The 24,695-nt window shown below is 55.6% G+C and overlaps 3 protein-coding genes across 9 annotated transcripts; 2 read left to right on the top strand and 1 right to left on the bottom strand.

The window, feature by feature from the left end:
- USHBP1 (USH1 protein network component harmonin binding protein 1) lies at positions 1-9,806 on the bottom strand. 6 transcript variants are annotated; one of them, XM_078053877.1, is made up of 13 exons: positions 9,629-9,805; positions 8,067-8,154; positions 7,828-7,976; positions 7,174-7,612; positions 4,480-4,605; positions 4,172-4,311; positions 3,860-4,000; positions 3,409-3,582; positions 2,460-2,709; positions 1,667-1,888; positions 833-939; positions 504-626; positions 1-259 (listed from the first exon to the last, which is right to left on the bottom strand). In XM_078053877.1, exons 1-13 carry the CDS (start codon positions 9,760-9,762, stop codon positions 70-72), a joined length of 2,283 nt encoding a protein of 760 aa, XP_077910003.1. In that variant the 5' UTR covers positions 9,763-9,805; the 3' UTR covers positions 1-69. The 6 variants fall into 6 exon arrangements, with proteins under 6 accessions (XP_077910003.1, XP_077910010.1, XP_077910039.1 ...); XM_078053884.1 differs by having other exon boundaries at positions 4,172-4,308; XM_078053913.1 differs by lacking the exon at positions 9,629-9,805 and adding an exon at positions 8,543-8,616 and having other exon boundaries at positions 8,067-8,203.
- A 550-nt stretch (positions 9,807-10,356) lies between these two features.
- BABAM1 (BRISC and BRCA1 A complex member 1) lies at positions 10,357-17,527 on the top strand. Of its 2 annotated transcripts, none has more exons than XM_036118870.2 (10): positions 10,357-10,493; positions 11,370-11,415; positions 11,787-12,143; positions 13,149-13,207; positions 13,905-14,025; positions 14,108-14,186; positions 14,810-14,834; positions 16,043-16,172; positions 16,368-16,454; positions 17,004-17,527. In XM_036118870.2, the coding sequence occupies exons 3-10, from the start codon at positions 11,838-11,840 to the stop codon at positions 17,304-17,306; spliced, it is 1,110 nt and encodes a 369-aa protein (XP_035974763.1). In that variant the 5' UTR covers positions 10,357-10,493; positions 11,370-11,415; positions 11,787-11,837; the 3' UTR covers positions 17,307-17,527. The 2 variants fall into 2 exon arrangements, with proteins under 2 accessions (XP_035974763.1, XP_035974765.1); XM_036118872.2 differs by having other exon boundaries at positions 10,358-10,493; positions 17,103-17,527.
- A 752-nt stretch (positions 17,528-18,279) lies between these two features.
- On the top strand, positions 18,280-23,199 carry ANKLE1 (ankyrin repeat and LEM domain containing 1). Its single transcript, XM_036118867.2, has 9 exons — positions 18,280-19,007; positions 19,080-19,232; positions 19,665-19,770; positions 19,875-20,019; positions 20,239-21,012; positions 21,176-21,347; positions 21,638-21,797; positions 21,902-22,031; positions 22,282-23,199. Exons 1-9 carry the CDS (start codon positions 18,784-18,786, stop codon positions 22,452-22,454), a joined length of 2,037 nt encoding a protein of 678 aa, XP_035974760.2. The 5' UTR covers positions 18,280-18,783; the 3' UTR covers positions 22,455-23,199.
- The last annotated feature ends 1,496 nt before the right edge of the window (positions 23,200-24,695 follow it).

Here is a 24,695-nt window from a genome sequence, read left to right as displayed (position 1 = left end):
TAACATCACTCCAGGACAGTTTATGATGGGGCCCACCATAACTGTCTGGCATGTCCAGACACATGGGACCTACAGAAAGGTCTCCCCCAGCCGGGGAGGCCGGCAGGGTGGTCTGGGCCTCCCCAGCGCCCTTGCGGTGGCTTCTAACACCTCCAGCTCCTCTGCCTGTCGAGCTTCCATTACTGCCACCTCCTGCTCCAGCTTCCTCCGCTGCTCTTCCTGCTTCCGGTGGGCGCCTCGGAAGGCCAGGACCAGGGCGCTGGAGGGGGCGCGAGGGGGGCTGAGCCAGGAAACAGCCCCCTTCCCACCCAAGTCAGGAGTTATGTATTCCCGGCCCCAGACAGAGCTCTCTGAGATTGAATCTTCCTAGGGTTCCGCTCAGAAAAGGGAGGTATGGGATGGATTGAACTCGCCACCTACCTTAACGGGGGAAACCTGAGGCCCAGAGAGAGCCAGGGACACTTCTGAGGTCCCCCGGGGAGACCCAGGGAAGGGGGACCCACCTGTGAGCCTTGCATAAATCGCTGTTCAGCTCAGCACTCTGAGCACGTCTGGCTCGCCCCTTCTGAGCCACGTGTTCCAGTTCCTCCCGCAGAGACTGCAGCTGCTCCCGCAGGCCCAGGGCCCTGGTGCAGGGGTGGGGAGAGAGGAGCTCATGGCCATCGCCAATCCTTCCTTCCCTCCTCCCACCCCACCTGTCCATGGTATTTCCACGCGAGCACACCTGTACACGGATGCACACCCAGCGCTCTGCTGCACTCAGTGCCCCCAGGGATTCTCGCATATACCCGCCCAGCCCATCCACCCCCCAGCCCGGGACCGAGACACACACCGGTTAAGTGACGCTGCCAGTTCCTGGGCTAGAGTCTCTGGGCCCTGCGCTTGGCCCACCTGGCCTCCATCAATGCCCCTGCTTCCACCAAGGAGAGCAGGAGGGCCCTGCGAGAGGCAGAAGGGAGGGAAGTGACATTGGCCTAGGTGGAGGGCGTACTCAGCCCAAGCTGGACGTTGAAGTCACCCAGACTGTGGGCAGCCACAGCCCCAGTCTGGTGAGATACCCCAATGAGGGTAAAATTCCTCCCTAACAAGAGAAATAAATAACAGGGGAATCTCATCTGGAGGCAGGTGAGGTCTGAGCTCAGACTTGCAAGAGGTCATGGGCTTAATCAGACAAAGAGGTAAGGGACTAGTGTTCTTGGCAGGGGCCCAGCATCTACAAAGGTTTGGAGGTGGGAGAGATGATTCAAAGGAGGGTTCCAGAAGCTGCCCAAGGCTTTCAGCAGAGGACAGACATGATTAGATGGTAAGGGGCAAAAGGGAAGGCATCAGGGGGCAAGCTCAAGCCAAAATTTAGGACGAGATGAAGCATGGGCTGGGGCTATTGGAGTGGAGATACTGGAGTAGGAATAAGCCTGGGGGTGGGAAGGAGGAGGCACAGGTTTGAGTGGAAGACGCCAAACGCCTTGGGGCTTAGTGGGCTCAATACCCTCAAATGAAAAAAAGCCCAAAGTACAGGTATGAACTTTGACATGCAGTCCTTTGACATTCAACTCATCTCTTTCTGCAGAAATGCCAACTGAGGCTCAGAGGGGGGGCTGTGGTTGACCAGGGCCCCACAGCGAGTAGTATACTGCTATCCCCACCAGGTCCAGGAAGGGCCACTCACCTGGGACAACTCCTCTTCGTCTCCACTGCTCCCACCGCCACTGCTGTCTCCACCACTACGGCTGGCCCCAGCAGTCCCGAGCTGTGCCCGCTCCCACCGCAGCTGCTCGAGCAGGAGCACGTGGGCTGGGCCCTGGGCTCGGAGGGCAGCCTCCCGCAGCTCCAGACCCCGCTTCTCCCGCCGCACCAACTGCAGCCGCAGCATCAGGTCTGCCAGAGTCTCCTGAGAGACCAAGGAGTGGGCAGAGAGTTGGGGCCTCTAGGATCTGGGGAAACTGAGGCCCCAGGAGCCCTCCCCCCCCCCCCCAGTGAGGACCGGTCAGGCAAGAACTCAAACCCTCACCATGATTTTGTATGATGGGAAATAATCATCTCCTTTAGGTCATTTTTAAATGACCGCTGTAGGAATGGCAGTTCAGAGGGTACAAATATCTCAGACAAGGTCGAGTAGCATCTCAGTGGAAGAGTCTAGAGTTTCTCCAACTCTAGAACCTCAGGTCTTTCATGCCAGGGGATAAACCTCAGATTATGTCCCCTGCCTCCATCTCCTTTCCTTAGGAAGGAAATTTTGGAAAGCCAGATTCAGAATCTTATGAGAAACTGAATTCCAGAAGACAAACTCCTATTCATCCCTCAAAATCCCAGTTCCAAGGCTCCTCCCTCCAGGAAGCCTGCCCCCAGCTACGTCGAACTCTCCTTTGTTACTTGGTCCCCCAGTCGCATCCCTCTCAACCTCAGCAAAGGGTTTCATCCCACCAGAAAAGACCAACACAGTGACCACTGCCCATATGTACCCGTGTGGCTGCCAAGTCCCGCTGGATCTGCATCTTCTCCAACCGGGGTAGGGCCGGGCCAGGCTGGGTCCCCAGAATGGCCTGCACCATGGCTTCTGCGTGGGGCACAGTGGGCACAGGTGCCAAAGTTGGGCCAGGCTCTGGGGGGATCTTCACCAGAGCACGGCGAGCCCGGAGACGCTGGAGATAGCCCCAGAGCTGGGTAGCCACCTCCTGTGGTGTGGGCCAATCCACACTACTGCCCTCGGGGCTATAGGAAACAGAAGAAGGGTCTAATGTCAACACTGGTGGCCACAGTTGTGCTAGCTTCATGCCAACTCTGGTGGGGCTCTAGCATCTTGCATCACACTGACCATGATGGTTTCCATGCCATCTGTAGTGAGTGCTGTCATACCAACATGGTGGACACCAGAACATAAACCCCAGTGGGCATCACCATTCATCAAGACAACATAGTGAACACCATCATGTCAACGATTACTGTTGCTCATGCCATCACAGTGGAAGCCATCACACCAACTCAGTAGGTGCCATCACTTACGTCAACACGGTGGATGCCATCACACCAGCACAATGGGCACCACTGCTCAGCTTGCTCACCCTGTTTGGCAACATCATGCTAACCCCATGTGTACCAACATCAGGCCAACCTGATTAAACACCATCATGCCAGTCCTAATCAGTGGGCACCATCATCCATCTTCATGCCAACCAACCCTGGTGGGTCCTATACCAATCCCGGTGGTGATCAACCACCATGCCAACTTTGTTGAATCGCAACCAGACAACTCTAGTCAGGCCTCCTGCCCATGAACCATGGAGCGTCCTACACCGACCTTGCTGGGCACAGCCATGCCAAACCCCAACACAGAGCCAGCTGTGGGAGCCCCATTCTCTAATAAGGACCCCACTCACTGGCCCTCCCGGCTCTCAAGGTTCCCAGGGGTACCTTGGCTGTGGATCCCGTGGTGTCTCTCCATCCATGGCAGCATCCTCTTGTGCCAGCAGCCTCTGGGCTTCCTTCTCTGCCACCTCCAGGTTCCCCTTAGGGGCCTCCTCTCTTGCTCCCGAGTCTGCCTCCCGGAGAGTGAGCAGGACTCCGTACACTTCCTCGCAGTGCTCACTGTGAGACACTGATTTTGAGTGCTCCAGGACACCTGGCTCCATCTTGTCGTGTGGGTGACATACCCACTTGTCCTTGGATCCTTCATTCCGTCCCCCACTCCCACCCCTGGGAGCATGTAGACTCCTTCAGCACCCTTTGGGCTAAAATTGCCTTAAAATAATTTCTCCAGCAGGAAAGTGCCTTCCTTCGAGGGCCCCGACCCTCCCTGCGGATCATGCTCGGAGCGTACCAATTCCATTCCACACTAGTGCTATCGTGGGTGGGACGCACTGACCTGTACTGCAAGGCCAGACGCAGCGCTGTGCCTTCGGCCTCCCGCTGGCCCAGCTGCATGCTCAGGCCTTCACACCGACCCTTGTATGCCTGCAGCGCAGCTGACAGCAGACGGTTGAAACATTTGAGCTTCTCAATGCTCCTGCCTCCGCAATTAGGGGAGAGGGAAAATGAGAGCCCCCCACCCAGGGCAGTCAGGACCCAACTGATCTGCACCCTCCTCCCCACTCCATTCCAGCTCCAGACTCTTGGGCTGATAGCCCAGCTGTGGAGGCTCCGGTGCCCTTATGAGCTCAGCATTTGTGGCCCTTACCCCCGGAGCTGTTCCATCTGGGCTTCCATGATGTGTATCTCGGGGGCAAGGGGTTGACTGGGGAGGGGTCCAAGCATCTGAGCACTGGAATCACTCCGGAGGCACCGGAGCAGGGGGTGAGCCAGAGAGAAGGGGTCCTGCTAGAAAGAGGTGACTTGATTCACCCAGATTGTCATTGAGGGCCCAGTATCATGGGGTTAAGCCTTTTCCAACCCCACAAGCTACTGGATTGCAGGTCCAGGATTTGAGTCTCGCCGCCCAGAATCCTAAAGATCTCAAGGTCGTGGTTTTAAGCTTCCTATGCTCACCTGAGTCCCCCAGGGCTCCTCATCTACCCCAGAACTGCTGGAGCCACTGCCTGAGCCCCCTGCTTGGCCCCGGGAGGGAGGTGGGAAAGGTTCCGGCCTCAGCAGGGAATCCTGCAGTTCCTGGACCTGGGGTGGGGGTGGGGAAGGAAGATGGAGTAGGTCAGGCCTGGGAGCGCCAACCACCCACCAACCCTCCTGCAGACCTGTTCCTGGGACAGTGGCAAGGCCCCAGCTGGGAAGCAGGAACCTAGCTACTCACCCTACCAAACCCCCCACTATTGAGCCTGGGGCAATTCACTTAGCCACTCAAGAATCTTCTTTCTTTCTTTATTTTTTTTTTTTTTTAAAGATTTATTTATTTATTTATTTGAGAGAGAATGAGAGACAGAGAGCATGAGAGGGAGGAGGGTCAGAGGGAGAAGCAGACTCCCCGCTGAGCAGGGAGCCCGATGCGGGACTCGATCCCGGGACTCCAGGATCATGACCTGAGCCGAAGGCAGTCGCTTAACCAACTGAGCCACCCAGGCGCCCCAAGAATCTTCTTTCTTTAAACATATAAATGGCCAGTGGGTACATGAAAAGGTGCTCAACATTACTAATCATCAGGGAAATGCAAATCAAAACCACAATGAGATACCACCTTATACCTATTAGAAAAGCTACTATCAAAAAGATCAAAAAGACATTGGGGCGCCTGGGTGGCCCAGTCGGTTAAGCATCTGGCTCTTGGTTTCGGCTCAGGTCATGATCTCATAGGTCACAGGATCGAGCCCCGTGCTCAGTGGGGAGTCTGCTTGAAGATGCTCTCCTTCTGCCCCTCCCCCCACTCACACGGGCGCACATGCACACTCACTTTCTCTCTCTCTCAAACAAATAAATAAGTAAATCTTTTAAAAAAAAAGACATGAGATAAAAAGTGTTGGGGAGGATGTGGAGAAGAGGGAACCCTCGTGCACTGTTGGCGGAATTGTAAATTGGTGTAGCCATTTATACAAAACCACATAGTGCTCCCTCAAAAAATTAAGAATAGAACGATCACAGGATTCAGCTATTCCACTTCTGGGTATTTATGCAAAGGAAATGAAAAAACTAACTCGAAACTAACTCGAACCCCTATGTTCATTGAGGCATATACTTGAAATAGCCAAGACATAGAAGCAACCTAAGTGATCACCAGTGGATGAATGGCTAAAGAAGATCTGGTGTATAAACAAAGGAATATTATTTGGCCTTAAAAAAAGAAGGAGGGGTGCCTGGCTGGCTCAGTCAGTGGAGCCTGCGACGCTTAATCTCAGGGTTGTGAGCTCGAGTCCCACATTCCATGTAGATACTACTTAAAAATAAAATCTTAAAAAAAAAAAAAAAAAAGAAGGAAATCCTGCCATTTGCCACAACATGGATGGACCTTGAGGGCATTATACTAAGCGAAATAAGTCAGAGCAAGACAAATACATAGTGATCTCACTTATATTTGGAATCTAAAACAAAATAAAACAAAAAATCGAACTCACAAATACAGAGAACAGGGTGGTGGTTGCCAGAGGTGGTGGGGGTGGGGAGAGGAATGTGGAGGGGGGATTTCCTTTCCCAGCCAGGAAGTGGGCCCCACCCCTCAGGCTGGGCTCTGGCAGCCCCATATCTTTCCCCCTTGTCCTGCCCAAGAGGAGGGCATGTTCCCCACCATCTCCTTCGGCCCCATGGCTTTACATTCCGTCCACATGTGAAGAGGTCCAAATGTGTTTCTCCTATTCTGACACCTCCCCTGAGCTCTGGACTCAGACACAGAACTGTCTCTCTGATGGTCCCACATGGGTGGCCCGTGGGTATCGTGAGCTCATGACGGCCCAAACAGCTTCTGGTCTCCCTCCCACCAAACCTGCTCCTCCTGCGGCCTCCGCATTTCTCCCTTCCAGTCCCGCAGGCCCCCAAACCAGGACTTGTCCTCAACCCTTCTCTGGCTTTCACCCCCAAACCTGCCAGCTTCACCTTCGACACCACCCAGAATCGGCCCACTTCGTACCACCTCCACAATTGCCACCATCTGGTGTCTGGACCAGTGAGTGCCTCCTGATCTGCAGGATTCCGCACACCCACACGCTGTTCCTCCAGCGGCCGCCAGAGGGCGCCTGTGAACGCTGCATCAGGATCCGCCCCTTTCTGCTCCGGGGAAACCCTCCAGGATCCTACCAGGCTCAGGGCAAAAGCCCAACTCCCAGCAGCCCACAAGACCCTATAAATCTGCCCGCATCACCTAACCGGCCCTCCTTCACCCCCACACTGGCCCCCTCACTGGTCCCTGAATCACACTCCCACCTCAGGGAGGGAGTTCCTTCTCTGCCTGGCATGCTCTTCCCCCAGATCTTTGCATGGCTCCTCCCTTACCTCCTCATTCAAGTGTCACCTCCTCAGGGGGCATCTCTGACCACCTTAACTAAGAAGGCAACGGACCACAAACAATGAATCATGGAACACTATATCTAAAACTAATGATGTAATGTATGGGGATTAACATAACAATAAAAAAATTTAAAAAAAAAAAAAAAAGAAGAAGGCAACGGACCTTTGTCTGTTCAGGGCTCGGCAGTCAATGCTCCATAAAAGTTTTTCTAACAAACAAATGATTGAACGTTGCCTATGCCAGGCCCGCCTCCCCCTTAGACAGAGAGCCCTCAGAGACGGAGCTGCCCCACTCACCTCTCTCTGAAGCATCTCCTTCTCAGCCTGGATGGCCTGCAGCGAGGCCTGCATGCGAATCAGCTCCTCCTCGCGGCTACCCAAGGCCAATCGCAGCCAGTCATTCCTCTCCGCCAGGCGGGCTGCCTCCCTCTGGCAACCCCCTGCCCCCTCCTGCTCCAAGCAGGGCCTGGGTCCCACCTCACTCCTGTCCTCGGCCTCTGAGGGCCCAGGACAGCTTGGGGGCCGGTGGCGCCAGGCAGCAGCAGCTGCCTCCAGTGAGCTCAGAGCGCGCTGGAGAATCTGAAACATGTCAGAGGCTTCAGGCTTGGGGGGGACAGTCTCCCCACCCGGCGGGGCTACATCTGTGGCCTGCTGGCCTTCCTCGGCGGGCTTGCAGGGTCCCTCAGGAGATGGGGCTGGTCCTCTGCTAGAGTCCCCTTCAGCCTCTTTGTTGGTCCTGTGGTGAGGTGAGAGATGGAAGGTTCTGGAAATGGGGTCATCCGGGGTGTCTGGCTCACAGGGGCTGCATTATCCGGGGCCTTGAAAGTTGGGCTGAGGAGGGCAATGGGAAGCTATGGCATGTGTGTGAGCAAGGGAGGAACACAGGTAGATCTGTGGGTAGGAAAGATACACCAGGGCTGGAGTGGGGAGCACAGACCAAGTAGGCCTTACCTGTTCCCCAGGCCCTGCCCACTGGCTTCTGCCTCTGGCCCCAGCAGCTTCGGCTTGCAGCTCTCCTGAGATGGCGCAGGGCCCAGCTCAGAACTCCCGCTGGCTGCCTCAGCCTCCTCTGAACTCTCTGCCACAGGATCCAGCTCCCCCTGAAGATGACCCACAGGGCCAAGCTCTGAGCCAGGCAGGGCTGTGAGTGGCCCCAAAGAGCTGGGTGTGGCAGGGAGGGGGGCACTTACAGGCGGAGCATGCCTCCCTCGCCGGCTTCGGGGGCGTGTGGCCCGGGCACTCATTGCTGTCCAGAGGTCAGTCTTCTGAATCTTCCTCCTAAAACCACAGCCTGATCTCAGCTCTTGTCTTTGTTGTCTTTGTTGTCCTGGACAAATGACAGCCTTAATATCTTCTTCTGTGGAATGGGCATTGATCTTCTCCCTCTGGAAGGGATCTTGAGTTATCAATGTTGATTTGGCACATTTGAATGCCCCTCTTGACAGGCAGCTCACTATCTCTGAAAATTGTTCTGGCCTCCCCTTCTCCTCTGCCTCCTTTATCTTTCACTACCTCTATGCTCCCCTCTGTCCCCAATCTGGGCCTGGCTCGAGGACTTCAAGAGTCACCTCTCCTCCCCAGGGTCCTCTTGAGTCAGAGGCCCCAATCTTGGGGTTGGGTCCCCCCAGCCTGCTCTACTTCTACTCCTCTGTGCCTCTAGGAGTACCTTGGTCAGCAGCGCAAATCCCTGGACACTCTTGGGGTAGCTCTGGCCACTGCCTGCTTAGGCCTGGGCTAGCCAAGGCTGGCTTGGGAGGGGCCAGGAAACAGGAAGCCCCCCTCCCCTGGTCATGTGACTTGTTATTGTGCTGTTTCCTCAAGGACATCAGCTTCCTCAGTCCCAGTGGGGGTCACGCGTCCGGCTCCTGAGATGTCAGTCCCTCCTCACCTCAGCCTCTGATCTCATGTCTCTTCCACCTCTGAGCCCCAGTTTCCTTATCTGTAAAATGGGGGGGAGGGGTAATTATAGCATTTTTCTACAGTGTCATGGGAATTTTAACAAGCAATTTGTTAAAATCCATCCAAGAACTGAATTATAACACACTGCTCTTGCTCCCTACCTCTTTGACCCTCCCATCTCTGCTTCCTCTACCAGCTGCTGTTTCTCCTGTGTAAATGCTGGATTCCTCAGAGCCCAGATTGTCTCTACATCCTGCCCATTTTCCCTGCATCCATCTCTAAAGGGCCTCCTCAACTCCATCCATAATAACAGCCCAAGCCTCTCCCCTCCCACCTGGATGCCAGCCCAGCTCTCTCCCTGGACTCTACAGCCACCCCTTCACTCCCTTCCCCACCCAGGCCCCAGAGAGAGAGACCGCATTGGTCACCTCCTCTGCTCATGTACCCTCCATGACTCCCCATTGCCCTTGGGAAACATTTCAAGCTCTTCTACCCGGCATTCGAGGACCTTAAAAATTATGCCTGCTGCCTGGGCCCATGTATACTCCTTGCTTTAGCCATGATGACCCCCTCTGTGAACAGTTGAAGGTTCACAATTCTCAAACCCAGGGCCTTGGGTTATGCTGTAACCTTTGCCTGGAACACCCTTTCCTTGTTTCTTCACTTGGTTTAAACTGTGCAGAGCCTGGAGTAGCCTGAATCTTCCTCATTCCATTGACAGACACTAGGAGGCTGAATCTTCCTGCTTCTGTGTCCCCAAAGGCGGTAAGGAAAGAAGTTGCAATCCTCTGACTTGGGGGCACCCAGGCACATTGAAATCTGCACTCTTAGCCTCTGCTTCAGCCATATTAACCTGTTAAAGGCTCCACCACTCCAAGGTTCTTGCAAGCCTCCAGACCTTTGCCAAGGCGGTTCCTTCTTTCTGGAATGCCTTTCATTCTCTTGTTTTTCTGGCAAGTTCTCCATCCTTGAAGACTCAGCTTGCATAGCTCCTCCTGGCTGTCAATGACCAGAGCCTGGCTCATGAGAGCTTGTTTAATTGAACCTCTTACACATAAAGAAACTGAGGCTCAGACTGGGTTTTAAATGGTTAGGGGGTAAGAGGAGAAGTGCGCATGAAAAAGAAAACGTGGTCTGAAATAGTTTTGGCTTAGTCTTTTTGGTTTTTGCAAATATGTGTAAAATAAGAAGCAAAATTAAGTAACTGGGCAGGGCCTGGGGTGTGGGCCACGCCCACCTCGGGCCGCAAAAACCCGCCCCTCGCTGAGGGCCATGTCAGCTCCACCAATCACCAATCAGCCCTACCTCTTCTTCTAAATCCCGCCCAAGTCACTCGCATTCAGTTTACCACATCGCAAGTGAGGCCTTCTCCATCCCTTTAAGCCTATTCCATAGAAAGGTCCACTCCACTAGGCCTCGTCCCAGCCTATCAGGGTTGAAGTACTGACCAGTGTAGCCTGATTCGGCCAGAAACATCAAAGCTCCGGCTCTTCTTGCTTTAACCAATCACATTCCAAACCCCACTCCCTAGCACAGTCCCAGCCTATCAGCTTTCAAGGCTCTCCAGCCGTCTCCTGTTCAGCTGTCCGCTTGTCTTACGGCTTGCTGAACTACATTTCCCAGGAGGCGTCGCGGCCGCGCCGCACTACTTCCGGGCTGCGAAAGATGGCGGCTTCCTAGTCAGATTTCGGCTGAGTCGGAGGGAGGCTCAGGCTCCGGTGAGAAGAGGTTGGGTGGTTGCGGTCCCGTCCCTAGAGGTCCAGCCCTTAGCCTTCCCTGAGGCTTCTGCTTTCCACTCTGGTTTCTCCTGCAGTCTAGCCTTCATCCCTCTTGCCGAAGCTAAAGCATTGTTTTCCTTAGAGATTCAGGGGGTTACAAGCCGCTCAGAGACCATCCCCCGCTGCCCACACCCCAGCCCAGATAGGCAAACTGTTGGCGTCCTATCTTTCTTCAAAGGAACCTTTAACACCTAGATTCGTGCCCCTCCTTTGCGCAGACACCTTCTAGGCAGCCCGGTGCCCGCTGGGGAGAATCCCAGAGCTAATTAGTCTTATTTTTTTCTTATTTTTAAGCAATCCCTACACCCAAGGTGGGGTTCGAACTCACAACCCCAAGATCAAGAGTTGCATGCGCTACGACTGAGCGAGCCAGGCACCCCAGCTAATTATTCTGTTAGCCTTAAAACTAAAATTGTCAGTTATTTTTACCAGCAAAAAAGAGGTTTGTTTGGGAATAGCAGAGTATTACAATTCAGGACACACAAGCTATATAGCAAAACCATAGGCAAGTCCAGAACAAAGGAGAGGAGTGCTCTTTTATAGAGGAAGGGGAGTTGGGACGGGCTGTTATAAACCTAAAGTCTATTGGAGTAAATTGGGAATTGAAGCTTAATGGCTTTTCACTGGCTGAGTTGTGACAGTCTGTCATCAGCCAGGCTATTGCCAGGCAAGGAGAAAATCTTTCATTTTTTTGCTGGCTTAGTATAGTCTTCTTTCTGTTGGGAATTTGGGGTCTGCCATTGTGCTAGGGGGTGAGAGCTCCCCTTTTGGCCTCCTGATTCCATTTTAAATGAGGTTTCCTTTTTGCGGTTTCAGGCATAGCTGGATCCAGGTGCACAGAGGTCTAGCTGCTGTTTTCTGGGTGAGCATCACTTCAAGCAGGTTCTCTTTCCCCTCTTGGAGGCAAAAGAGGCTCCTGACAGCTCTCAACTTCTATCCTCCCAGTTCTGCAACTCTAACGAGTCCCTCTTCCCTAATGGCACTATTGGAAGCTGCAGAGCTGCCCCTCACTGACCTGTATTGGGTCATGCCCCATCTCTGGGCCATTCCTGGTGGCCGGATTTGTTCACTAGCCAAGGAAAGGGGTAGGGTTAGCACTACAGAAAAAATGGGATGCCAGGTACCCGTTTTGCAGATAAGGAAACTGAGGCCCGGAAAGAAGTGATTTTTACAGTCATTAAGCAGTTCATGCTCTGTCCTGTCCAGTAACCAAATATTTTTAAAACCTTTAAGGGGAGGATCCTGGCTTCCCCCAACCCTGCTCCATCCAGCCACTTAGGGGCCATGGAGGTGGCAGAGCCCAGCAGCCCCACTGAGGAAGAGGAGGAGGAGGAGGAGGAAGAGGAAGAGGAAGAGGAGCAGTCAGCTGAGCCCAGGCCCCGAACACGCTCCAACCCTGAGGGGGCTGAGGACCGGGCACTGGGGGCCCAGGCCAGTGTGGGCAGCCGCAGCGAGGGTGAGGGCGAGGCGGCCAGTGCTGACGATGGGACCCCCAATCCTCCAGGAGCTGGCCCCAAGCCCTGGCAGGTGCCCCCAACAGCTCCTGAAGTCCAGGTGCGGACACCGAGGGTCAACTGTCCAGAGAAGGTGGTAAGTGAGGGGCTTGGCCTGTGGCCGTGAGGTGCTAGGGAACCTTAGGTTTAATGTTCTTGCTTTTTGGGATTCACTCTGCAGTCACTTCGTAGGAGTTTTCTAGGGCTACCACAACAAATTACCACAAAGCAGTGGCTTAGAAAGCAGAAATTCATTCTCACACTCTTCTGGAGGCCGGAAGTCTGAAATCAAGGAATGGGCAGGGCTGTGCTCCCGCTGGAGGCTATAGGGAAAGATCCTTCCTTGCCTCTTCCAGCCCTTGGGCGCTCCATGTGTTCCTTGGCTTGTGGCCGCATCACCCCAGTCTTTGCCTCTGTCTTCACATGGCCTTCCCATCTGTGTCTCTGAATCTTCTTTCTCTTATAAGGACACAATAAGTCATTGAATCAGGATTTTTTTTTTTAAAGGTTTATTTATTTATTTGAGAGAGAAAGAGAGTGAGGGGTGGGGCTGGGGAGGGGTAGAGGGAAAGGGAGAGAGTATCAAGCAGACTCCCTGCTGAGTGGGGAGCCCGATGGAGGGCTGGATCTCATACCCTGAGATCATGACCTGAGCTGAAATCAAGAGTCGGATGCTCCTGTCAACTGAGCCACCCAGGTGTCCCTGATCAGGATCTTTATCTTATCTCAAGATCTTTCTCTTAATTCCATCAGCAAATACCCTAATTCCCAAAAAAGTCACATTCTGAGGTTCCCAGTGGGCATATCTGTGGGGGCCGGGGCACAATTCAACCCACTCTACCTTTGTTTTCCTGTTTCTGTGTCAGACTTTCTCTGGCTCCTTTATTCACTTATAAACCTGGACTCCCAATCTAGTGCTCTTTTCCCTGAACCACTGTCTTCCAAAGTAGGTTGCTTGGCTGGGAAGTGGGGGTCCTGATACCACCACTCAGACAGAGCTGCTTGGAGAGGACCGCTAGAGTGCAGTGGGGGCCAGTGTTAGTGTTCACTTGGCTAGCGCTGCCAGGCGCAGGGCCCTCACCTCCCTCGAACCTTCTTGCAGATCATCTGCCTGGACCTGTCAGAGGAAATGTCCCTGTCAAAGCTGGAGTCATTCAATGGGTGAGAGGAACATTTGGGGGCTTGAATATGCAGCCACGGCTTGGGGCGGGCTGGGGGGGGTTGGGGAGGAAGCTCAAAAAACTCAGGGCTCTTTCTCTCTGAGACTCACAGCAGCTTGGCCTGGCCTGGGGCCTGGCGCTGTCAGAGTGGCAATGGCAACCGACCCTAAAAAAGCTGTGACCCACCAGGGCTCTGTTCCAAGCCCTGGCACAGCAATGACTCAGAAACTCTGCCAGGTGAAGTGACTTGCCCAAGGCCTCACAGCAAATAGGCATAGTCAGGACTCAGACCCAGGCCTAGCTGTCCCCGAAGCCCCTGCCCTGAGCACCTGGGTCCCTGTGGGGTTGGTGACCGGGACTGGATAGGGTCCAAGGGGCTCTGGGGGATGCTGAGGACAAGCCCGCCTTCCCCTGGCTGCCATCCCTAGCCATCTGTGACTGAGTGAAGGCCTGGGGGAGACCTCATGGGGATCAGTTGTGAGACCCAGGCTGGCCAGAGGAACCCCATTCGGAGAGGGCAAAAGCTACAGAGGGGTGGCTGGGCTCTTCCACCTCCCCGCTGCATGACCTGACCTGGGCCTCCAGTGCCTAATCCCGAGGCTGGCGGAGGGCTCCCCAGGATTGGCCGGTGAGGAGACACCCTCCAGGCCGGGAGGCCCCGCCTTAACCGCCCCCCCTCACCCTCTGTCCCTCCCCAGCTCCAAAACCAACGCCCTCAACGTCTCCCAGAAGATGATTGAGATGTTTGTGCGGACAAAACACAAGATCGACAAGAGCCACGAGTTCGCGCTGGTGGTGGTGAACGACGACATCGCCTGGGTGAGGCTGGGGCAGGGCCCGGCTGCCGAGGGGTTCCCTCGGGGCAGGGAGGCACCTTGCTGAGGCCTGTGCTTTCCCGCAGCTGTCCGGCCTGACCTCCGATCCCCGCGAACTCTGCAGCTGCCTCTACGACCTGGAGACGGCTTCCTGCTCCACCTTCAGTATCCTTACAGGCAGGGCTGGCTGCCCTGTGGAGGGCCTGGACGTGGTACAGAAACAAAACCAGCTGATTTGGACTCTAGATATCAAAACCACACACATGGGGAGCATTCTTTGCAGGGCCAAGTATACAGTTGGTGCTCAATAGATGGTGATATGGGACTGAGGAGTCACAGTCATTACTACAGCCCCTGCGGCCTGGGCACAGCACATTTCATGCTAACTTGAACACAAAAGGCTCATGTGCAGCCCAAAACTTAGACAGAAAATGATCCTCATGAGTTACAAAACAATGCTGAGTGTCGGGGGGTAGGGGACGGGGACACCCATGGCTCTTGCCTTGTGAGGATGGCTGCCCTGGGCGTGAGGGAAAGGGGAGTTTTGAGCCACCAAGGGTTTTCAGGGCATCCAGTGCCGGCCCCCTGTTTTGTGATCTATGCTGAGGGAAAACAGGCTCAGACAGGGCAAGCGACTGGGCCAGGGTCGCACAGCACGTCTCCTGCGCGGTGGTACCTGGCACCGGCTGTGAAGGGGCCTGGGCTCTCCTGGCATCAGGATGCGGGAAGCCACCCGCTGCTTCCTGCCCGTGCTCTGCCCCCAGCGTTCTCCTTAGCCTCTCTGCCAGATCTAGAAGGTCTCTTCAGCCTCATGTAAGTACCGCCTTCCCCACGTCTCGCCTTCCATGTCAGTCCTGTGACCGCCCTGAGGTCCCCCACTCCATTGTTTTAACCCATGGGGCAGCACGCTTTCTCTGTAAAGGGCCGGGCAGTAAATATGTTCAGCTTTGTAGGCCATGTGGTCTCTGTCTTGATGACTGGATCCTGCCCGAGTAACCTGAAGGCAGTCACAAACCACACCTGTGCACGGGGCTGGGTCCCAGTAAAACGTTCTCGATGAACACGGAAATTTGAATTTAATATCCTTTCCACGTGTCACAAAATGTTCTTTTGATTTTCTTTCTCCAACCATTTTGAAAATGTAAAAACCATTCTTAGCTTATGGGCACTAGTAGTCCAACCCCTGTTTTTACCTGCCTCCTAATAGTGGACACGGATTCTGTTTTGCCTTTTCCATTGTGATTAACGTGGTACAGCGGTCCTGGCAAATTTTGCAAGTGAACCCATCCTATAAATTCCCAGTGGAAGACGTGCTGGGCCAAAGGGGTGTGTGTTTTTAATCTGCTAGAGTTTGCCAGAGCACTTTCCTAGGAAACCAACCCTGTGTACTTCCCGACACCAGAGTTGTTCATGCCGCCGAAGGTTCTGCCTGTCTGGTAGAGGCTACCTGTTACTGTCACTGAGCTTTTCTTTGAGCCTTTTTTCATTCATTTGTAAGCCATTCAGTCTTCCTACAGTGATTTGTCCGTTTGTCCCCTTTGCCTATGTTTATAGGGAGATGTCGGCTTTTTTCTTATTGATCAGATTTGCTTTTCACGTACTAAAGACATTAGCCCTCTGTCTGCCCAGTGCTCTCTGCCAATGTGAGATCCAGCCGTGGCCAGTTGGGGACGTGGGTGCTAACTTAGCTGATAAGATCAGGTTCCTACCTTAGACTCTTCTGGCCTGGTGGGACAGGTCCAACTCAGGTCAATGATGGGGGATGTTCAGGATGGTGAGGGTGGTCAGAGCGGGCTCCAGCTTTGGGGTCAGCGGAGTCTCCCCGATCCAGCAGGAGAGGTCAGGCAGAAGGGTGAGGCTGGGGCGGCACTCTGGGCAGAGGAAACAGAATGTGGGGAGGCTCAGAGGCAGCAGTCTTGTGGGCTTTGCGTGCCCGGTGAAGTCCCGGGCTCTCCGAGGGTGACAAGAGGGGTGGATCCCCAGAGTGTGCTCTGACCTGTCCCCCACCATCCACTATGCAGCCAGCAGAAGACTGAGCTGCCAGTCACCGAGAATGTGCAGACAATTCCACCCCCGTACGTGGTCCGCACCATCCTTGTCTATAGCCGTCCGCCCTGCCAGCCCCAGTTCTCCCTGACGGAGCCCATGAAGGTGAGTGAGGCTGGGGAAAGGGAGGGATATCTGCAGCCAGCAGAATGGTGGTTAGACACCAGGAGGGACTTCCTGATCACAAGAGCTGGGGTGTCTATGGGCAGGTTCCCAGAGTCCAAGGCAAAAGCTGGGGAATTATGGTCATGGGGGCATGGGGTGACTCAAGCCCTGAAGGCTGGCGTTCTTCCCCTGCAGAAAATGTTCCAGTGCCCATACTTCTTCTTTGATGTTGTTTACATCCACAATGGCGCTGACGAGAAGGAAGAGGAAATGAGCTGGAAGGTGAGAGGCTGCTGTGTGTGTGAGTGGCAGATGGGTGTAGGTGGGGTGTCTCGGAACCCACCTCCGTTTTGCAGCCCTGGAGCCCTGGCCCTGCTGGATCATGGTCCTTAGGCCATTCAGCAGCCATTCCTGCGTGTCTGCTGTGAGCTAGCGAGGGCGTCTCTCTGCCTTTGCTCTCACGGTGCCCTCTGCATGGCGCACCCTTCCCTCCTGCCTCCCCAGACTCTACTGGTCTTTCATATCCCAGCCCAGACCGAGCTATAGAACCTTGATTAGGCCACTTACCTCTGAGTCTCAGTTTACCCGACTGTGAACAGGGGGAGTTAAGACCAGCTCCTACTCATACTTCAGCACCCAAACCTAAAGGCTCTGCTCCTCAGGGATGATTAGCGTGGGGCCTGGGGGTAGTCTGCATCTAACTGTGTCTCTTCAAACTAGGGGCTCCAGGACTGAGATTTCTTGGGGTCCCTACCACTGGGTGGGTGGTGGGGGAATATTTGCTGAACATGGGAATGTTTCCTTTCTGGCAAACTCCTCTTCATCCTTCAGAACCCATCCCTGATAACCCCCTCCTCTGGGAAGCCCTCCAGGGGCAGAGAGGGTCCATCGGGGAACCTCTACCTGAACGGCCCCTCCCCGGCCCCACAGGACATGTTTGCCTTCATGGGCAGCCTGGATACCAAGGGTACCAGCTACAAGTATGAAGTGGCGCTGGCTGGGCCAGCCCTTGAGCTGCACAACTGTATGGCCAAGCTGCTGGCTCACCCACTGCAGCGGCCCTGCCAGAGTCATGCTTCCTACAGCCTGCTGGAGGAGGAGGATGAAGCCACTGAGGTCGAAGCCACTGTCTGAAACATCCCTGTGTGTCTCCGCCTTCTCGTGCAGTGAAGCCCTTGGCTTAGAGAATGGTTCTTAAACTGGGCTCTGTGGCAGGGTTCCAGGAGGCTCCTGGGGACTCTGGGCACCCATTCCCTATGTTTTCCAGCCCGCCTCACACTACTGGTTTGTCGACTGTAGTTTTGTTCTTCCCTGTGCACTTTTTGTCATCAGAATAAAAATCTGTGAATCCCTAACCCAGGTCCACAACAGTTACCTTGTGTTAATTGGGATCTTTTTGGTTGCAAGTGACAAAACCTACCGGCTGAACAGAAAGGGGAATGATTTGGTTCTTGTGGATAAAAAGCAAAGTGCAGCTTCAGGCTCGGCTGTATTCAGTTGTTCAGACAATAATGCCATTGAGGTGGGCTGAAATATCTTGCATGATCGGTGTTCAGTGTGCCCTGCTTTTCTCCCAAACCACGGAAAGGGCTGTGATCACTGCTCAAACTACAGCCCAGGTGAAGAGAGGGCCCCCAGAACTCCATAGGACTGGCCTTGCCTGGGTCAGGTAACCTTACATTGGGCCAGTCGTGGGCCAGAGTTGTGGGATGCTCTGATCCGCCAGGACTTGATCAAGCCTTTCCTCTGGGAAGGGATTACAGCTCTTTCAGGAAATCGTATGAGTTTTCCCCAGAGGAAGGGAGACCAAAGACAGATACAACAGGTCTACCATTCAACTACCTTCCTGGATAATGAGTGATTGTGAAAAAAAGTTTAGCAACTAGATTCTTACAAAACAGAAACAGCTTCTTTTTTTAAAAAAAGATTTTGTATTTATTTTTGAGACAGAGCATGTGTGAGCGCATGGGGGGCGGTGCAGAGGGAGAAGCAGACTTCCTGCTGAGCAGGGAGCCCCATGCAGGACTCCATCCCAGCACCCTGAGATCATGACCTGAGCTGAAGGCAGACACCCAACCAACTGAGCCACCCGGGCACCCCGGAAACAGCTTTATTGAACAACAGCTTCTCCTACCTCTGAGCATTTATTGGACACTTATGTGCCAGGCCCTTGTGGTGAAACTCGTGCCATTTCACACCAGCCTGGAAGAGATTATTCTCCCATTTTGCAGATGGGAAAATTAAGGCCCTCAGCAGCCCAGAGCTCCAAAGTAGTGGCCTCTCCCGTTTCCCCAGGAGTGAAAACGGGCGACCCAGAGATGGCGGCGGGAGCTGTTAGTTGAAGCCTTACACGGTATCGAGGCTGTGCGCGTCCACGGAGGCCCCCTGGGCAAAACGTTCCGGGAGCCGTAATGCCCTGTGGGCACCTCCGGTCCCGGGAAGCAGCTCCACCCCTCTATTAGGGTGAGTTCGCTTTTCCCCGCTTTTGAGACGAGATAATGGCACACTCGGCGGCCTCCACCCGCCCAGGTCCTTATCGGCGGCCCCAGGCCCTGCCTGAGCGCCACTCGGTGTCACGGGCCCCCGCAGGCGCTAGAGCTCCCGCGCCCCGATGTGGACGCCGGTGCGGCGCAGGGCAGCTTGGTGGGCGACACTGCGCGGCGCCGGCCCGCGGAGCCCCGAGGCGGGGGGTGGGGCGGCGCGTGCGCACACGGGCGCGGCGGGAAGTTGGAACTCGGCGGGCAGGGCAGCGGGGCTCCGCTACAGCCCCGGCATGGACGCGGCGGCCGGCCTGGCGCAGCGGCTTCGGGCAGCGTTGCGGGAAGAGGAGCCGCGGTGAGGGCGGGGACCGGGCCGGGGGCGGGGCGGGGCGGGGGTCGTGGTCCACTCTGACCTTCCAGTCCGTAGGGCGGTGGAGGAACTGCTGAGCCGCGGCGCCGACCCCGACCCGCTGCTGGCGGATGGCGCGGCAGCCACGCACCTGGCGACGGGAGCCCGGCACTCGCGCGGTCTGCGCTGTCTCGAAGCCCCGCTGCGCCGAGGCGGGGACGCCAACTCTCGGTGAGGCGAGGCCTGGCCCCGGGGCGGGGTGAGCCGCGCAGGGGAGGGGTCTCCCGAGTCCGAGGGCGAGAACTGGGAGTCTGGGAGAGAGCATCCCACAGCCCAGGGGCGGAGACTCGGTGCCCAAAGGTGGGGCTTGGGGATCTCGGGGCGGTTCCTGAGGATCCAAGGGCGGGAGCTAGGGTCCCAGACGGAGGGTGGATGTGAGGTTGCGCCGGGGCCAAGTAGGGATCAAAGGTTCGGATCTGGCGGCGGGAGCTCTAGGCTCAGAGAGAAGAGGCTTGAGTCTGGCCGAGGGCGCAGTGTCTAGGATCCAAGGATGGTGTCTCAGGCTGGGGGGTGGCGATAGGAGCCCGAGAGCCAAGGTTCCGGGGTGCGGAGGCAGAGATCACATTCCCTCTTCCGCTGAACCCTCCTCCGCTCCTGCCCCAGTTCGGTCGAGGCCCTGACGCCGCTGCACGTGGCTGCCGCCTGGGGCTGTCGCCGTGGCCTGGAGCTACTGCTGGGCCACAGAGCGGACCCCGCACTGCGAGACCAGGTGGGAGCCCAGCGCCTGTGGCAGGGCGAACCCGGAGGGAGGGAGGGAGGGAAGAAGGGAGGGAAGAGGGCCTCGGGTGCCCCCTGCTGACCGCGCCGCCGCAGGACGGACTGCGGCCGCTGGACCTGGCAGAGCACCAGGGGCCCCAGGATTGCGCGCGCGTCCTTCGGGAGTTCCAGACTCGGACCAAGACCTCGACCCGGACCCGGGCAGAGAGCCAGGAGCCTGAGCCTGAGCCCGAGGCTGACGGTGAGTGGGGCCTGCGCGTCCTCGGGGGCCTAACCTCTGATCTAGATTTGCGCCTCCCTCTGATGTCCCCTCTCTGGCTCTGGCTCACGGGTACTGTCTGCGGAAAGCTGTCTACCTCCGACTCTTTCCCGGCCTCTTTCTGTCTGATCCAGCCCCCATCTCTGTCTCTGGCTCTCTTCACCCCTCCTCTCTCACCCTCATTCTCATCCCTTACTGCAGGCCCAGACCCCTGGAGAAAGGGGCTGGACACCAGCCCCTCTGGACCTCCCAATGTGACCCTGGGCTCCACAGCACTGGGCAGACGTGATGGCAGGGACATGGGCCTGGAGGCCAGCCCCAGATCCCCCAGCCTCCTTGCCCACCCTGAGATTGCTGACAAGGATAGCGGCTTGGAGTCCCCCCCAGGACTATGGGACTACCGCTCAGATACCTCCTTTGTCACTGCGATCGAAGCTTCTGGAACTGAAGATCCAGCCCCGCATACCTCCTCCTGGGCTGGGCCATTACCCCAGACCAAGCAGGGACTCCTGCCTGGTATTCGACCTTCCCAGAGGATGCCAAGGTCTCCAGGTACCCCACAGCTGGTGCATCGAGCTGCCAGGGCAGACAGGGAGGCAGAACTAAATACCCGTCTGCAGGCCCTGACTCTGACCTCTCCAGATGCCTCCCCCTCCGCCATATCCCTCCCTGGTGGGAGCCCTGCCCCAAGTCCCCCTCGGGAACCACCGCCTGGACTCCCCGACTCCCCCTTCCTAAAAGACGAAGAGGTGTCCCTCGACAGTGATGTGGCTGCCCTCTGGCTGATGGAGGACGAGGAGAGCTCCACAGGTGGCAGGGACCCTGTCCCCTCTTGCTGGTGCCCTCCGGTCCCTGCCATGTCTGACCTGGATTTGCTGCGAGGGCTCCGAGTGCTTGGCGAGAGTCCCGGCCCCATCACACCCTTCCCTCGGCCATACCACCTCCGACGGCTGGAAGAAGCCCATGCTGCTCCTGGTTAGTCTGTAAGGGGCATCCAGAGTCCAAGGAGCCTCCAGGAATTCCTGGAGACCCCTGTCTCTCAGTCCTGCCTATTTTATTCTTTGTCTCTGGGAACAGCCCCTTCTTCTGTCTGCCTTGACTCAGTCCTTCCCCTCCCCCCCCCCCCCCCGGGACTCAGACTTTTCAGGGCACAGCCCAGAGCTCGCCGAAGCCCTGCGGACAGGCTGTATCCCAGATGCCCAGGCAGATGAGGATGTGCTTGCCCAGCAGTTTGAGCGGCCAGATCCCAAGAGAAGGTGGCGGGAGGGGGTCGTGAAATCCAGTTTCACGTATCTACTGTTGGACCCCAGGTACTTGGGGCAGGGATGACTCAGAGGTGGGAGCTGGAAAATCCTGGGATTGGTTCTTATTTGCTTTGTATCTTTATAAGGGGGGACTGGCCGTGTCTGGGCGTCAGCTTCTTTAAAAGGTTGGTTAGACCAAGTTCAAGCTGCTGAGTGTCCCTAGGGAGCATCTACCACTCTCTGCCTTAGAAAATGGGGCTCACTGGACATGGATTCGGGTTGCTCTGTGAACTGAGAAACTGTCTCCGGGGCAACTGTCATCACTTCTTCCTCTCTGAGCTACTCCCCTCATCCAGGAAGACTCAGGACCTGCCAGCTCGAGCCTTCTCACTGACCCCCGCTGAACGCCTTCGGATCTTTGTCCATGCCATCTTCTATGTGGGGAAAGGGACACGGGCCCGGCCGGATGTCCACCTCTGGGAGGCCCTCAGGCTCCGTCGGCAGCCAGGAAAGCAGGTGGGGCTAAGGATCAGGGTCATGGCAGGGGCAACTTGGCCATGGGGAGGTGAAGGGAGGAGGGGATTGGAGGGCAGACCCCTGACCCCACCCTGGTCCCCTAGGCCTGCCCCAAAGTGCACCAGATCTTGGACATTTGGGCCAGTGGTCGTGGCGTGGTCTCCCTGCATTGCTTCCAACACGTGGTTGCTGTGGAGGCTTATACTCGAGAGGCGTGTCTTGTGGATGCTCTAGGTAGGTGCCTGGCTTGTGGGGTGGGGGTGGGGTCACATGAAGGACCCTTGATCTACTGATTACCTCACCCCTTTCCTCTCAGAGTTGTTCATTCATTCATGCAATGAGCAATTATTGAGCACCAACTATGTACCTGCAAGCGTATATATTTTGCTCTATTGGTTTGTCCCTGCTTAAGAGCAATATGCAGTGGGTTCCCTGTCACATCTGCCAAGGGTTTCCAAGGATGCCCGACCCCTCATCTCTCCAGGGATCCAGACGCTGACCAACCAGAAACAAGGACACTGCTATGGAGTCGTGGCGGGCTGGCCAGCCACCCGGCGCCGCCGCTTGGGGGTGCATCTGCTGCACCGCGCCCTCCTTGTCTTCTTGGCTGAGGGTGAGCGAGAGCTGCGGCCCCAGGACATCCAGGCGCGTGGCTGAGTACTGGGGAGCTGCCATCCAGCCTAGGTAGAGACCAGGGTGTTTGAATGTTGCAGCTGCCCCATGCTGACGCCAGCCACCCATCTCCAGAAGGCTGCCAGGGGTGAGGGGGCGGCGGGCAGGAGGGTGTATCTTCCCCTCAAGCTGAGGGAAGACTTCGTTACAGATGGAGCTTCTGGAGCTTCCCGTCATGGGAGAGCAAGTAGGGAACCAGAGGATCTTTGGAACATTCCAGTGCTTCAGAATATGCTAGTGCTTTGGCAGTTTGGTCCTGTCTGTGTAATCCGCTTTTATCTCTCAGACACAGGGGTTCACGTGTAGGATGGGCTGGGGGAAGCGGCCAAACTCAAGGGCCGGATTTCTCTGCTTCCCAGCTGTGGGACCTCGGACCAAGAACTTGTCTTCCTGAGGCTCGGTTTCCTTAGTTGTACAGTGGGGACAGTGACAAGTCCTACCTCAGGGGGTCATGGTAGAGACGGGAGTAAACAAAGGCAGGAAATACAGTGTGTGGCTCAGAGGAGCCCAGCAGGTGGAAAATCTCTTGGGGAAAGGAGGCGCCGTGATGCTGTCCAGGGGCCGACTGTGTGTGGTGACGTGGGCAGAGCCCGGGAGGTCGACCGGGGTCTGGGTGAGCGACCAGCCCTCAGGGTAGCTGTGCAACTCGGGTCTCCATTGCTTCTCTGAGGCTGTTTCTTCCGCTAGAAGATGCAATAAATAACCGCCATTCCTTGGTGATGCTATGCGATTTCAGACTTCACACGTGTTAAGAGCTTTAGTAAATGCCAAGCTGCCATCCTGGTGAGGTGTTGACGGGATCATTTTATTTTCTGGGAGTTGCTTCTTCAAAGCATTTAGTGTATTTAGAGATTTGGGGGGATCCGCCGCCTCATTGGGTTGGCCATCTGCCCATCATCGCGGCTCAGCGAACCACGTCCTGCAGGGGGCGGGATGTAACCCCGGCCCGTCCCACCTGCCTCAATTCCTGCAGGCTGAGCCCCTGGCTACTCTTGGAGAATGGCTAGTATGGTAATTAGGGGCCAGGCCTCTGGAGTGGGTCTGGGCTCTACCATTTTATTTATTTATTTATTTTTAAAGATTTTATTTATTTAGAGAGAGACAGCATGCGTTAGCTGGGGGAGGGACAGAGGGAGAGAATCTCAAGTGGACTCTGCCTTGAGCGGGAGCCCCCCCATGGGGCCTGATCCCACCTCCCTGAGATCATGACCTGAGCCGAAATGAAGAGTCTGACGCTTAACCGACAGATCCACCCAGGCGCCCCTGGGTTCTACCATTTTGACCAAACTCAGGAAACTTCTCTGAGCTTCCCTTTCCTCATATATAAGACCAGGAGGCCTCCCAGACACCAAGTCTCTTGATAAAGTGATAGCAATTAAAAGTGTGCCACATGCCCAGGAATTCACAAAGAAGTCACTGGGAAAGAATCCAGAGACACGCCCCCCCCCCCACCCTCAAAAAAAGACTCAAAAGAGATGAGATTTGTCTAACAGGATTTCCCAATGTGGGCCCTACTGACATTTGAGGCCGAATTATTCTTTGCGGTAGGGGCAGTCCTGTCCAGTGGGCTCCACCCACTTCCTCCCACCCCCAGTTGCCGCAATTAAAAATGTCTCCAGAATTTGCTAATGGAGGGTGCCTGGGTGGCTCAATCGGCGAAGCGTCTACCTTTGGCTAGGGTCATGATCTCAGGGTCCTGGGATCAAGTCCTGCGTCAGGCTCCCTGCTCAGCGGGGAGCCTGCTTCTCCCTCTCCCTCTGCCCCCCCCACTCATGTGGGTGTGCGCTCAAATAAATAAATATTTTTTTTTAAAAATTTACTAGTGGAAAACAGTGCCCCCATGAGAACTCTGGTCTAAACTAAACGTGGGCTTACAAACCAGTGGGGAAAGGACCAAAGATGCAGTAACTAAAGGGACAGTGCTCTCCCCTCACCGTTCACACAAGCCAGAGGTGTACCTTGAGATACATACATTAAAAAATTTAGAGGAGTAAGAGCATGGCCTTAGGTCAGGAGATCCTTCTGCCAGACAAGAAAGGCAGATTCGTCTGCTTCAAAAACAAACAAAAACTATCTTCATGGCAAAAGTGACCTTAAACCAGGTTGAAAGATACAATGGGATAGTAAGAGGTACCAACTCACTGAGTGGCATGGGATAAAAGGGATTCAATGAACCGACAGCATCAGGCACTTGGCACAGGGCTTTGTATACAGGCGGCACTCAAT

This window comes from Halichoerus grypus, chromosome 1 (genome assembly GCF_964656455.1).
Source record: "Halichoerus grypus chromosome 1, mHalGry1.hap1.1, whole genome shotgun sequence".
In the NCBI taxonomy this organism is placed as follows: domain Eukaryota; kingdom Metazoa; phylum Chordata; class Mammalia; order Carnivora; family Phocidae; genus Halichoerus; species Halichoerus grypus.
The sequence above is the reverse complement of the archived record's forward strand: the minus strand, read 5'-3'. Positions and strand labels throughout refer to the sequence as shown.

Coding starts and splice junctions, on each gene's coding strand:
- USHBP1 (XM_078053877.1), bottom strand. CDS start 9,762: ATGCAAGCTGAGTCTTCAAGGATGGAGAACTTGCCAGAAAAACAAGAG. Junction 3,583..3,859: donor CGTCTGGCCTTGCAGTACAG/GTCAGTGCGTCC, acceptor AGTGTCTCACAG/TGAGCACTGCGAGGAAGTGT. Junction 940..1,666: donor ACGAAGAGGAGTTGTCCCAG/GTGAGTGGCCCT, acceptor TGCCTCTCGCAG/GGCCCTCCTGCTCTCCTTGG.
- BABAM1 (XM_036118870.2), top strand. CDS start 11,838: ATGGAGGTGGCAGAGCCCAGCAGCCCCACTGAGGAAGAGGAGGAGGAG. Junction 14,187..14,809: donor GGCTTCCTGCTCCACCTTCA/GTATCCTTACAG, acceptor CCTCTCTGCCAG/ATCTAGAAGGTCTCTTCAGC. Junction 16,173..16,367: donor CCCTGACGGAGCCCATGAAG/GTGAGTGAGGCT, acceptor CTTCCCCTGCAG/AAAATGTTCCAGTGCCCATA.
- ANKLE1 (XM_036118867.2), top strand. CDS start 18,784: ATGTGGACGCCGGTGCGGCGCAGGGCAGCTTGGTGGGCGACACTGCGC. Junction 19,008..19,079: donor TTGCGGGAAGAGGAGCCGCG/GTGAGGGCGGGG, acceptor TCCAGTCCGTAG/GGCGGTGGAGGAACTGCTGA. Junction 19,233..19,664: donor GGCGGGGACGCCAACTCTCG/GTGAGGCGAGGC, acceptor CTCCTGCCCCAG/TTCGGTCGAGGCCCTGACGC.